This window comes from Oncorhynchus nerka, linkage group LG25 (assembly GCF_034236695.1).
Source record: "Oncorhynchus nerka isolate Pitt River linkage group LG25, Oner_Uvic_2.0, whole genome shotgun sequence".
NCBI lineage: Eukaryota > Metazoa > Chordata > Actinopteri > Salmoniformes > Salmonidae > Oncorhynchus > Oncorhynchus nerka.
Window position 1 is genome coordinate 49,144,411 of NC_088420.1, and position 14,350 is coordinate 49,158,760.

The 14,350-nt window shown below is 42.3% G+C and overlaps 1 protein-coding gene across 11 annotated transcripts in view; it reads right to left on the bottom strand.

Moving 5' to 3' along the window:
- Positions 1-14,350, bottom strand: part of LOC115109620 (liprin-beta-2-like) — a 112,757-nt gene that overhangs the window by 17,448 nt on the left and 80,959 nt on the right. For 4 of the 11 annotated variants that reach the window (XM_029634758.2, XM_065009831.1, XM_065009832.1 and 1 more), the window contains 3 exons: positions 7,616-7,813; positions 6,603-6,695; positions 4,501-4,629 (listed from right to left, as the gene is read on the bottom strand). In XM_029634758.2, coding sequence (XP_029490618.2) covers positions 4,501-4,629; positions 6,603-6,695; positions 7,616-7,813 — 420 coding nt within the window. The remainder of the gene's footprint in view (positions 1-4,500; positions 4,630-6,602; positions 6,696-7,615; positions 7,814-14,350) is intronic. The other 7 variants (XM_029634763.2, XM_065009833.1, XM_029634769.2 and 4 more) reach the window with 5 other exon arrangements.

Sequence of the window (14,350 nt, forward strand, 5' to 3'; positions counted from 1 at the left end):
TATTTGATTCGATTTTCGATTACATTTGCATTGATACCAGATTGCGTAAAGGGACAATAGAGTCCTGAGTACCGGGCAGTTAGCAAGTTTGGTAGGCTACTTATGATCAGCAGCAGCATCAGAGCTTGGAGAAGCCTAATTACGTGACTAAACAGTCATGTGGAATTTGACTGCCTTCATGACTCATGACCGACGGTGTGGTGGTAATACGGTCACCGCAACAGCCCTAGGTGTGGTGCATAATTCCTGATAAAAGACACAGTCCACAATCTTAAACACATTCAAATTCGTAAGATATTGTGCAAATTGGATTCGTAACATACTGTATCATACAAATTGGATGACGTAGAACAACAAAAACGGGGACCCGTTTTGGCTCGTGAGCACCACGCTGAAATTAAACAAACGTTTTGGAGCACCGCTTTAAGTCCTTAGTGGGGTAGGGAGAACAAACAAATACTGATCAATTCAAGTCAATAAAAAGCTCTGTGTTTCAAAGAATCTATTCTAGTCGAACAAAGCACTTTAAACACAATGTGGCCATATTTGCGACCAACCATTTTAATGTAAACAGTTTCAAAATGGGTATTAGCCAATTAAAATTGGGGACTGATTTGCACATGACAGAACAGTAAATTGTAGCTTGTCCCATCAGATAACATGGCACACGTTAGCCCGATGCTAACTTCACCAGGTGGCAGTGATTATATCCTGGAACAAATTCTTCATCAGCCTAAGATCTTAGACTTTATATCCACCAACCAATGGCATTTCTTAAAATAGGTCAGCCACTAGAGGGATATTTAAAAGCTAGAAATCGAAGGTTTACTTTTGTTCCATTGGTCTGTAACAAAATGTCCTAACGTGAGACAAACTGTTACTGTTTTCGCATATATGACAAAATCCCACGTTTCTTCCTATCATTTCTGTCACGACTTCTGCCAAAGTCAGTCCCTCTCCTTGTTCGGGCGGCATTCAGTGGTCGACGTCACCGGCCTTCTAGCCATCACCGATCCACGTTTCATTTTCCATTTGTTTTGTCTTTGTTTTACACACCTGGTTTCAATTCCCCAATTACTTGTTCATTATTTAACTCTCTGTTTTCCCCATGGTTTTTGTGCGTGTTTGTTTTATGTATTTCAGTCCTATTGTGTGGGCTTGGTATTATTACATGTATTTGGTAATTTTGAGTAAAGTTACTTTTATTACTCATCTCTGCTGTCCTGCGCCTGACTCCTCTGCACCAGCTACACCCAAACCTTTTACAGTTTCACACTCATTCATGTGCTTTCACAGCAATAAAGATGTAGGAGGATTATGCAACAAGTACGTTTATATTCGTACATCATTTTTTTTTTAAGTTGAAGATGTGGTCTTGTGGTCTTGTCAAATAGCTGTAATTTACCTTCACTGCTATCACTAATTGGTGACGTGTTCCACTAAGGCGGTAAGCCCAGAGACTTATCTCCCAGTGTCTGGTGGAAAGCAGACTGGACCAGCTTTTCCTCTAGGATTTTTGCTTGAGCTTAGCTCCATTCCGTTTCTTTTTTTATCCTGACAAACTCCACTTCTTAATGATGACAAGCATACCCATAAGATGCTGCAGCCACCACTATGCTTGAAAATATGGAGAGTGTTACTCAGTAATGTGTTGTATTGGATTTGCCCCAAAAATAACACTTCAGAACAAAAAGTGAATTGCTTTGCCACATTGTTTTGTAGTATTACTTTAGTGCTTTGTTGCAAACAGGATGAATGTTTTGGAATATTTGTATTCCGTACAGGCTTCATTCTTTTCACTCTGTCAATTGGGTTAGTATTGTGGAGTAACTACAATGTTTGTTGATCAATCTTCAGTGTTCTCCTATCACACTCACGGTGAAATCCCTGAGCGGTTGCCTTCATCTCTGGCAACTGAGTTAGGAAGGACACCTGTATCTTTGTAGTGACTGAGTGTATTGATACACCATCCAAAATGTAGTGAATCATTTCATCATGCAAAAGAGATGTTCAATGTCCGCTTTTTTTTTACCCATCTACCAATAGGTGCCATTTTTTGCGAGGCATTGGAAAACCTCTCTGGTCTTTGTGGTTGAATCTGAATTTGAAAATCACTGCTTGACTAAGGGACCTTACAGATAATTGTATGTGTGGGGTACAGAGCCACGGTAGTCATTCAAAAATCATGTTAAACACTATCATTGCACACAGAGTGAGTCCATGCAACTTATTATGGGCTTGTAAAGCAAATGTTTACTCTTGAACCTATTTCCGCTTGCCATAACAAAGGGGTTGAAGGATTATTGACTCAAGCCATTTCAGCTTTTCATTTTTTATTAATTAGTCAAAAAAATCTGAAAAACATCATTCCACTTTGACATTTTTGGGTACTGGGTGTAGGTCAGTGGTAAAACAAAATCTCAATTTAATCCATTAATAATTCAGGCTGGAACAGAACAAATGTGGAAAAGGTCAAGGTGTGTGTATACTTAGATGTGTAGGCTACACTTATAGTGTCTTCAGAAAGAGCTAATGAAGCTAAGAGATAATGCAAGAGTTAATGAGCTAATTGAGCTAATGAATTATGGGCTAATGCGCATACGCTTCTAACTTAGGTTACACATCTCAAAGTAGTCTGACTTCATTGTTTTGTTGTGAATTCATGCACCTGGCATCCCTGCTGCCTCGGCTATTCCTCTTAAATCTTATGGAGTCCCAAGAAAAAGCCAATCAATAGGCCTAATCAATACCTCCGCGTGCCCGGGGATCGCAGAGCAACGCGCAGATCTGCCATTTCATAAACTGTAAACTTTTTTTCCTTACACTTTGACAGGTAAATATTTATAGCCCTAATATTTAGCTAACGAATGGCCTAATATCAAGCTAATATTTAACTTCTTACTTCGGCTACACATTGCTTGCCTCTCTTTTCCAGCTGTTACCATGCACAATAGCGCTGAATGTTTTACCATTTTATTAATAAGCCTACAGTGTGCACTAGGATGGGTTGATCAGTTGATTGACAGGTGTACTGTAAAATGATAAACGTTCCTCTAGTGTGGATGCTCACCAACGTGGGTTCGAGTCCAGACTCGCGATAAACAGTTACTGCAAAACTGCAATCTGTAGGTGTTTGTTCAGGTCCATCTAAGTCAACATTTGTAATTGGCTGATGAAGAATTTGTTGCAGGATATAATCACTGCCACCTGGTGAAGTTAGCATCGGGCTAACTTCATGTTATCTGATGGGACAAGCTACAATTTAGCGTTCTGTCACGTTTAAGTAAATCGACAATTTTTGTTGGCTGATAAGCATTTTGAGTCGGATAAACTGTTTAAGTTTAAATCTTTGCTCATGTTCGCAAGTATGCCCCCAAGGTAACTATCCACACATAGACATGGGCAGCAAACCTTCTCCGGTAACACAGGTTGGAGCAATGTGGGCTGGAACTAGGTACAGTAGAAGACATAAAACTGGAGAATGAGGCCGGATGAAAGCACAACAGTACACTTCACCACTGCAGTACAAACCCAATAGACCACATGCACATTAAACAGGGAATCTCACTAAGCCAATATAGCCTATAGGGCAGCCTGAGTGGCAGCCTGAGTGGCAGCCTGGAGGTGAGCATGATGATTATCTGCCAGTCCGAACTGACTGGAGCCTGTGTGGAAGTAGTCACTAGTCAATAACTACAGAGACACCTTTAGGAGGTCATGAACTTGGTCAGTGAACTAAACAGGAGTCCTAGAGTGAACTTCTGTCTACCGTTCAGGACCACACACACACAAACTTGACTCGTCTCTTCTGGATGAGCACAGTGTAGATATATCCTGTGCACATGGACAAACTGTCTGCAGCCTGAGATGTACGTATCGCCCCCTCTATCCCCCTTCCGCTCGCTCTTGCAAAACACGTACATTGAATAACAGAATGCCATTGGAGCATGCCGAGTTTTCTGTATGATTCGTTCTTGGTAAGGGAGGACGGGGGAGTAATAGTGAGCTGTCGGACCGAATCAATATCAAAAGTTTGTTTTTCTCTTTCTCTTTCATACATTTATCTTAATTTGTTATTTTTTGAATTTCTCTCATAACACAAAGCACATGTCCTTATTTTGGAGGAATCTTTTATATCATTCCACATTATTTAACTAAATGTATAAGAAAATAACATCTGAGCTCTAATCTAAAGTGACTTAAATCGGGTACGTCAGAGGTGTTCGTCATATGGATTCCGTAGATTTAATAGTCATACAGGTGACAATACTCCTAGTAAACTCTACCCAGAGGATCTCAGTAGAACCACCTGAACCTGTATGGGATTGGGTGAATGAGATTCCACAACCATGGGGTTTAACAAGAGGAGAGGAAGAGGAGGAGGAGGAAGAGGGACAGGTGCAGACGAAGGAGGAGGTGGAGCACAACAAGAGCAGAGGGGGAGGAGAAGGAGGAGTCAGCACGAGAGGCGGTTTAGGGGTGAGGAAGAAGAAGATGCACCTGAGCGGTCCGCCATCGCTCCTCCCAGTGCTGCTTCTCTACCTGAGTGTGCTCTACAGTGAGCTTCAGGCTACAGAGCTTGGACAAGAGCGACTGGTAACACACATGGAGAGAGTAAGAGATAGACAGCTAGAGAGAGAGAAAGCCAGAAGGGGTAGACAGTAAGCTTGAAGATAGGAACAGTTTATCTCCAAAATTGGGGTTTCCAAGAGCATCAAAGTAAATAAAGAGGAAATTACATTGCCTTCGGAAAGTATTCAGACACCTTTACTTTTTCCATATTTTCTTACATTACAGCCTTATTCTAAAACGGAATAAATGGTTTTGTTTTTCATCAATCTACACACAATACCCCATAATGACAAAGCAAAAACTGTTTTTTATACATTTTTGCACATTTACTAAATATAAAAGACTGAAATATCACATTTACATAAGTATTCAGACACTTTACTCAGTACTTTGTTGAAGCACCTTCAGTACTTTGTTGAAGCACCTTTGGCAGTGATTACAGCCTCGTATCTTCTTGGGTATGACGCTACAAGCTTGGCACACCTGTATTTGGCAGGTAGCCTAGTGGTTAGAGCATTGGACTAGTAACCGAAAGGTTGCAAGATTGAATCCCTGAGCTGACAAGGTTCAAATATGTTGTTCAGCCTCTGAACAAGGCAGTCAACCCACTGTTCCTAGGCCATCATTGAAAATAAGAATTTGTTCTTAACTGACTTGCCTAGTTAAATAAAGGTAAAATAAAAAAAATAAAAAATACATTTGGGGATATACAGTTTCTCCCATTCTTCTCTGCAGATCCTCTCAAGCTCTGTCAGGTTGGATGGGGAGCGTTGCTGCACAGCTCTTTTCAGGTCTCTCCAGAGATGTTCGATTTGGTTCAAGTCTGGGCTCTGGCTGGGCAACTCAAGAACATTCAGAGACTTGTCCCGAAGCCACTTCTGCGTCATCTTGGCTGTGTGCTTAGGGCCGTTGTCCTGGGGAAGTTGAACCTTCACCCCAGTCTGAGGTCCTGAGCGTTCTGGAGCAGGTTTTCATCGAGGATCTCTCTGTACTTTTCTCCATTCATCTTTGCCTCAATCCTGACTAGTCTCCCAGTTCCAGCCACTGAAAAACATCCCCACAGCATGATGCTGCCACCACCATGCTTCACCGTAGGGATGGTTCCAGATTTCCTCCAGGCGTGACACTTGGCATTCAGGCCAAAGAGTTCAATAGTGTTTCTCATGGTCTGAGAGTCTTTAGGTGCCTTTTGGCAAACTCCAAGCAGGCTGTCATGTGCCTTTTACTGAGGAGTGGCTTCCATATGGCCACTCTACCATAAAGGCCTGATTGGTGGAGTGCTGCAGAGATGGTTGTCCTTCTGGAAGGTTCTCCCATCTCCACAGAGGAATTCTGGAGCTTTGTCAGAGTGAACATCAGGTTCTTGTACTTCTGCCATTTAAAAATGATGGAGGTCACTGTGTTCTTGGGGACCTTCAATGCTGCAGACATTTTTCAGTACCTTTCCCCAGATCTGTGCCTCGACACAATCCTGTCTCGGAGCTCTACGGACATTTCTTTCGACCTCATGTCTTGGTTTTTTCTCTGACATGCACTGTCAAATGTAGGACGTTATATAGACAGGTGTGTGCAATTCCAAATCATGTCAAATCAATTGAATTTACGACAGGTGGACTCCAATCAAGTTGTAGAAACATCTCAAGGATACAATGGAAGCAGGATGCACCTGAGCTAAATGTCAAGTGTCAAAGCAAAGGGTCTGAATAAGGTATTTCTGTTTATTTATTTTTTATAAATTAGCAACAATTTATAAAACACTCTTTTCACATTGTCATTATGAGGTATTGTGTGTAGATTGATGAGGAAAATCATCAATTTTAGAATAAGGCTGTAACGTAACAAAATGTGGGAAAAGTCAAGGGGTCTGAATACTTTCTGACTGTACCGTATGTGTTCAAAGGAAATTGGAATATTAATAAGCAAAGATAACAAAATAACTAAAGTGGGTGTCACAAAGTGCCATGTGAATAAACTACACTGACAGATAATTAGTGAACTATAAAGAAAAGGTGACAGAAATTATTTTTTACCTTTGTGGCCTTTAGTTTTTTCTCATACTGCGATTTCTCCCCCTCCAGCTCATCCACTTTACTCTTGAGAAACCGGAGTTCTTGCAGGAAGCCCTGTGAATAACACAGAACATATTGTAATGTTTTAGTTGAAAATAACTGTCCCTTTGATGTAAAATCTCCAAACTAAAAACATCATGCTCTTCACTGTGCCTTCCACACGAAAACGCCAATTTCTCCACAGTCAAAAACCAGTGTTAGGATATAGACATTGTTCTCTCAGTTTATAAATGAACATGTTACACCAAAAAGTAGAAGGGAAGGTTTTCAAAATCCCAAGTAGTTTGTTCCCTTGACAGCCGAAAACACCGTGCAGTTAAGACAAAAAGCTAAACCTCCACTTCCCAGGAAACACAGCAGGTGACCCTTTTAATGTGACCAGTCAGTCAGTCCCCTATACTGTACTCAGTATGGATGGCTCAGACTACTTAAAAGAACCAAAGTTTATGGCCATTACCTGTCAGTTAGATAGTCTGGTTTCCAGTTTGTTATAGCATCAATTAGGCACATTTTAAAAAGTTGTCTTTTTAAACTGGCAACTGGCAACAAGAAACTGGCAACAAGAATATAATGTTTCTTTGAAAATGTCATAAAGTCATAAAAAAACATGTTAACAATGAATCTCATGTTTAGAGACAGGGTAGTTAGTAGCGTAAGCCATTAACCAAGCCTAGTACTTGGAGAAAGTGACCAGCAAACCTTGGCTGCATTAATAAGATGACCCACGGATATGCAAACACACCACACCACTTACAATGAGTAACGCAGATTGAGATAACACCTGGACATGGAAGCAAACAGCACACGTGAAAACCACAGGATTCCCACACACTGTAGTAGTAGAGGTAGAGACCTCGGACACTGTAAGAGAAGCAGGTAGTGTTAAAGCCTGTAGAGGATTCCAGAAGGGTGAGGAGGACGGGGGTTAAGAGAGACGGGGGAGTGCGTCCATTTGGTTCTGAGAGTCTGCCTACATTCTGTCCTCCACAGCGACAGCAAAACTCCTCCACGTCAGAGCCACCCAAGCCCACGTCGGGGCATTGGTTGTAGGCCTTGCGGGCACCACTCTCCCCCTGGGCCTCCATGGCCCGTTTCTCCATGATCCGGGTATGGATCTCCTCCTGAAACCTACACATCTGCTCCTGGAGCTCGCTAATCAGATTTACCACACACTGTGAGAGGGAAAAAAAATACAAAACAGAAAACGGAGAAATAATAATAAAAACGTTTCTATGTTGTTTTTAAAATTAATAAAAAAATATATGTGACACGTAACAGAAGTGGTTATTACTAGGATGAGGGTAAAGGGACCTCTGAGCTTCAATGCAGATCATATTTGACACGGTTAAACTGTCACATGCTGCCAGACAGCATAAGAAAAGTTCCTGACCTACTTTCCAAGTTCTCAAAGTGCAAATGGGAGGAACGGCTTGTCTGACTCAAGGGCAAAAGTTTGCTTTACTTCCCATGGGAATTGGAAAGCACCAAAGATTTAGGACAGAAAGTTGATTCCTAACTAAATTCTTAGCAGTTTGGCCAACTATGATTAAACCTAAGGGCATGTGAAACGGGAAGTCTCACTAACACAGTGGTATTCAAAGTGGGGGTCACGACTCCTAGTTGGGTCACGGGGGAACTGCAGTGGTGTTGCCAACATTTTAAAATATGACACATTTCTATTCGACCCACGCAATGATTTGGTTTGTAAATTCGTTTTGGCATGCTTCCATATAGCCCGCCATGCTCTGCACTAAAAGTAATATCAAGCACTGCCAAGTGGGGCACGCCAAACAAAACACACACACACCGCTCCTCCCGGAGCAGTGGCGACTCGTCATTCAGGGCTGTTGTGAGGGGGGGGTTGCCTGTTTTGCATGTTATTTTGACATTAATACGTGTCACATATCAGTTTGCAAGCAATGTCTCCTACTGTACCTAATTCCAGCCCCCATTGCTCCGGAGAAAGATTGCTGCCCATGTCTATGTGTGGATAGTTACCTTGGGGGCATACTTGCGAATTTAAGCACAGATTTAAACTTAAACCGTTTATCCGGCTCAAAATGCTTATCAGCCAACAGAAATGGTTGATTTACTTACACGTGACAGAACGCTAAATTGCAGATGGTCCCTTCAGCCAATTACAAATGTTGACTTAGATGGCTTAGATGTTGACTTAGATGGCTTGACTTAGATGGACGTGAACAAACACCAACTGATTGCAGTTTTGCAGTAACTGCTTATCGCGAGTCTGGACTCGAACCCACGTTGGTGAGCATCCACACTAGAGGAACGTTTATCATTTTACAGTACACCTGTCAATCAACTGATCAACACATCCTAGTGCACACTGTAGGCCTATTAATAAAGTGGTAACACATTCAACTCTTTCGCGTACATTGTCATAGTGACACTGAAGATAATACCTCAATGTAGGCTACATACAATGATACATCATTTATTTAAATGTAGCATGTCATTGTTTGCCTCCTTGTTTAAGTGTTATTTTTTTGTGGGGGTGGGTCGCCTGTTTTGCATGTTATTTTGACATTAATACGTGTCACATATCCGTTTGCAAACAATGTAAAAAATAACCTGCAAATCATTGAGTTAATAAAGCTTCATACAAACTTGGTCTCTTTGCTTTCTTGAGTTAGGCAGCTCCAAAATGAAGGTGTTTCAGCCTAGCTCAGTGCTTTCTGTCGTGGTGGGGCAGCCAGTGAAAAATACGGAGCGTAGATGTTGGTAATGTTCTCTAGTTGCGCCATGATTGTCTCAGTGTTCTGTCACTCATGGGGACACTATGCCACTGCCAAATCTAAGGGTAGAGCTCAATAATTCAAGCCCCTTTGGTGCTGCCATAGAGTTACATCAGAAGTGCCCATCCAAGAAGGCTCAAGGTCATTGGCAACAGATAAAATGTTGTCAAATCACGTTATATCTACAGTCGCTTTGATTGGACTGATCATGTCAACATCATACATTGACATTCTTATCTAGCAAGCTAGCAGTCATCATCATGAATGAAGTCGACAATCTAATGGCAAATGGTTTTTGATCCTTGTCATTTGAAGAAAAATAATGAAGAGAAATTATAGATAAAACGCATCTGCCATTGGACATAAACATTACACAACAAGTTGGAAATCCCAAATTCAACAATGAGTGGTTTGGAAGGAATTAGTGGCTAACTGCAAGCATTGCAAAGCAATCCCTAGCCTGCTATTCAGTGGAGTGGGTTTGTGTTTCCAAGTCTGGGTATAAGGGTCTCTTAACCAAGTTTAAAATGATAATCATTCAACATTCATGTTTATGTTGTGTAGTGAGCTGTTAGTAGCCCACTGTTCTGTTCACCTACTGTTCTGGCTTGGTGGTGCACATGTAGCCTATAGCCTGTTTTCGAGAAATGTAATCATTGAATTTTGTAAGAGAATTAATTGTCTGCTTATATGCACTCTTTATTTATCCTACGGTTCTGACTTGGTGTACAGGGAGAATATTGTAAGAACAGCCCGTGTTCTGAATTCTGCCATTGTACATTTCAAAGTGCTGAACAAATAGTTATATTGACTATGTCCATCCTAGCTCGCTCATTAATGTCTTAATAGAAATTATGGATTGCCTCTTATCCACTCGTCGTCCCCTTATGCCATAATTTGTACATCTCAATTGTCAGTAGAAACCACATTTGTTTAAGCAAGTCAGCCATATCAGCTATGTTTTATTTATAAGGCAGTAAATGAGGCTGAATGAACTGTTTCTCTGACAGACAAGCCTCAGCTGAGCCAGGTAGCAGTGGTAAGATGTTGGGACGGCTTTAGGTATGTCCCCTAACAGTTTGTGGGCACCGTTTGTCCCCATTATAGTGCAATTAATGTATTGTTTAGTGTTGTATTTTTCTTTTGTTTGCCCCACTAAGATTTACATGCTAAAATCGCCAGTATCCCTGACCCACACACACACCTACCTACACATGGGCTAGCCAGTGCACTGTATCATATCATCACTAACGGCACTGACGGAATATTCTACCAGACTGAAAGTTTAAATGTGTTGTAGGCTAAATGTCCATGCCATGTTTCTGTTCCAAAGGGTCCTTGCTGTAGCCTACAGAAAATGCCATCTTGGTTATCAAAAAGTTATAAGATAAAGGATTTATACATGGGTTTAAATTACTACTAAAGGACAATAGGACACACAAGCGAGTATAAATGAGACAACAGCTTTTGTGTGTCCCGTTTACAGCTCACAGGGGATGGAAAGTAGCTCGGCTCCTAAAGGGTTGCAGTCTGGCTTCAGTTTTTAAAGCTTGACAGTCAATAACCAAAAAGCAAAACCTGCAACAAAACACCATGCAAAGGAGAAACATGTAGACCTATTACAGCAACATTTGAACAGTAGCCTGGCTACTCAACTACAAGACATTCTGAGTGCACCATACAGCAATGCTGCATTCAACTGCACTGGTGATCCATGCAGTGCAAAACAAAGTTAAAATGTTAAAATAACCTACAGCTACGATTTTGCTATTTGGAGTTATTAAGTACTTTTTGATTAGGGTCACAGCATATTATGCACCTGCTTTATGCCTCACTCTAATGCCAATATGCCTTGTCTACTGCTGTCTTGGCTAGTTTTTACTGTTTTATTTCACTGTAGAGCCTTCAGTCCCGTTCAAAATGTTCTTTCGTCCCACCCTACACACATGCGGAGACCTCACCTGGCTTAACTTGTGCTGCCAGAGACGAAACCTCTCTCATCGTCACTCAACGGCTAGGTTTACCTCCACTGTACTCACATCCTGCCATATCCTTGTCCGTATATTATGCCTTGAGTCTATTCTACCACACCCAGAAATCTGCTCCTTTTATTCTCTGTCCCCAACGCACTAGACAACCAGTTATTATAGCCTTTAGCCGTACCCTTATCCTACTCCTCCTCTGTTCCTCTGGTGATGTAGAGGTTAACCCAGGCTCTGTAGCCCCCAGTTCCACTCCTATTCCCCAGGCGCTATCATTTGTTGACTTCTCTAACCGTAAAAGCCTTGGTTTCATGCATATTAACATCAGAAGCCTCCTCCCTTTGTTTTATTCACTGGTTTAGCACACTACGCCAACCCTGATGTCCTAGCCATGTCTGAATCCTGGCTTAGGAAGGCCAACCAAAAAATCAGAAATGTCCATCCCCAACTACAACATTTTCCACCAAGATAGAACTGCCAAATGGGGTGGAGATGCAGTCTACTGAAGAGTTCTGTCATGCTGTCCAGGTCTGTGCCCAAACAGTTTGAGCTTCTACTTTTAAAAATCCACCTTTACAGAAATAAGTCTCTCACTGTTGCCGCTTGTTATATACCCCCTCAGCCCCCAGCTGTGCCCTGGACACCATATGTGAATTAATTGTTCTCCATTTATCTTCAGAGTCTGTACTGTTAGGTGACCTAAACTGGGATATGCTTAACACCCCGGCCATCCAACAATCTAAACTAGATGCCCTCAATCTCACACAAATGATTATGGAACCTACCAGGTACAACCCTAAATCCATAAACACGGGCACCCTTATAGATCCTGACCAACCTGCCCTCTAAATACACCTCTGCTGTCTTCAACCAGGATCTCAGCTATCACTGCCTCATTGCCTGTGTCCGTAATGGGTCCGCGGTCAAACGACGACCCCTCATCACTGTCAAACGCTCCCTAAAACACTTCAGCGAGCACGCCTTTCTAACCGACCTGGCCCGGGTATCCTGGAAGGATAGTGACCTCTTTCCATCAGTAGAGGATGCCTGGTTAGTCTTTAAAAGTGCTTTCCTCACCATCTTAAATAAGCATGCCACAATCAAAATATGTAGAACTAGGAACAGATATAGCCCTTGGTTCACTCCAGACCTGACTGCCCTTGACCAGCACAAAAACATCCTGTGGCGTACTGCATTAACATCGAATAGCCCCCGCGATATGCAACTTTTCAGGGAAGTTAGTAACCAATATACACAGGCAGTTAGGAAAGCAAAGGCTAGCTTTTCAAACAGAAATGTGCATCCTGTAGCACAAACTCCAAAAGGTTCTGGGACACTGTAAAGTCCATGGAGAATAAGAGCACCTCCTCCCAGCTGCCCACTGCACTGAGACTAGGAAACACTGTCACCACTGATAAATCCACGATAATGAAGATTTTCAATTAGCATTTTTCTACGTCTGGCCATGCTTTCCACCTGGCTACCCCTATCCCGGTCAACAGCTCTGCACCCCCCACAGCAACTTGCACAAGTCTCTCCCATTTCTCCTTCACCCAAATCCAGATAGCTAATGTTCTGAAAGAGCTGCAAAATCTGGACCCCTACAAATCAGCTGGGCTAGACAATCTGGACCCTCTCTTTCTAAAATTATCTGCCGCAATTGTTGCAACCGCTATTACTAGACTGTTCAACCTCTCTATCGTATCGTATGCGATCCCTAAAGATTGGAAAGCTGTTGCAGTCATCCCCCTCTTCTTAGGGGGAGACATTCTAGACCCAAACTGTTACAGACATATATCTATCCTACCTTGCCTTTCTAAAGTCTTCAGAAGCCAAGTGAACAAACAGATCATCGACCATTTCGAATCCCACCGAACCTTCTCCGCTATGCAATCTGGTTTCCAAGCAGGTCATGGGTGCACTTCAGCCATGCGCAGGGTTAGACTGTAAACTCTCCTTCCAGACTCAAATTAAGCATCTTCAATCCAAAATTAAATCTAGAATCATCTTCCTATTTTGCAACAAAGCATCTTTCACACATGCTGCCAAACATATCCTTGTAAAACTGACTATCCTACCGATCCTTGACTCTGGCGATGTCATTTACAAAATAGCCTCCAACACTCTACTCAGCAAATTGGATGTAGTCTATCACAGTGCCATCCGTTTTGCCACCAAAGCCCCATACACTACCCACCACTGCGACCTGTATGCTCTCATTGGCTGGCCCTCACTTCATAGTCATCGCCAAACCCACTGGCTCCAGGTCATCTATAAGTCTAGGTAGCACGCGCTCCAGCAGGTATATTTCACTGGTCACCCCCAAAGCCAACTCCTCCTTTGGCCACCTTTCTTTCCAGTTCTCTGCTGCCAATGACTGGAACGAATTGCAAAAATCGCTGAAGTTGGAGACTTATATCTCCCTCACTAACTTTAAGCATCAGCTGTCAGAGCAGCTTACCGATCATTGCACCTGTACATAGCCCATCTGTAAATATCCCACCCAACTACCTGATCTCCATACTGTTATTTATTTTTTTGCTCCTTTGCACCCAAGTATCTCTACGTTCATCTTCTGCACATCTAGTAAGTGGACATTATAAAGGGCCATATTTCTTCAAATAAAACAATGGCCAGTTTGGGCCAGTACCCACAACAGGCTATGTCTGTTTTTTCATTGTGGCCCGTACGCTGATTGAGTTTGACACCCCTGGTGTAGATGAACGGGAGGAGACAGGTAAAAAGAAGGATTTTCCCAGAAATGGGGTCCCCGCTGAAAAAGTTGAAATACCACTGCACTAACGTGCTGAGTAGTAGTGCACAACTCCATATCCTGAATAGTAGGGAGGAGCGGTTTAATGTCCTAATCTTGGATACACTGACAGAAATGCCAGGCCTGTGGACAGAGGAAGTTTCATATGATAGTGCCAGATGATGTTACACTTACAGTACGGCTGATAAGACACACGCT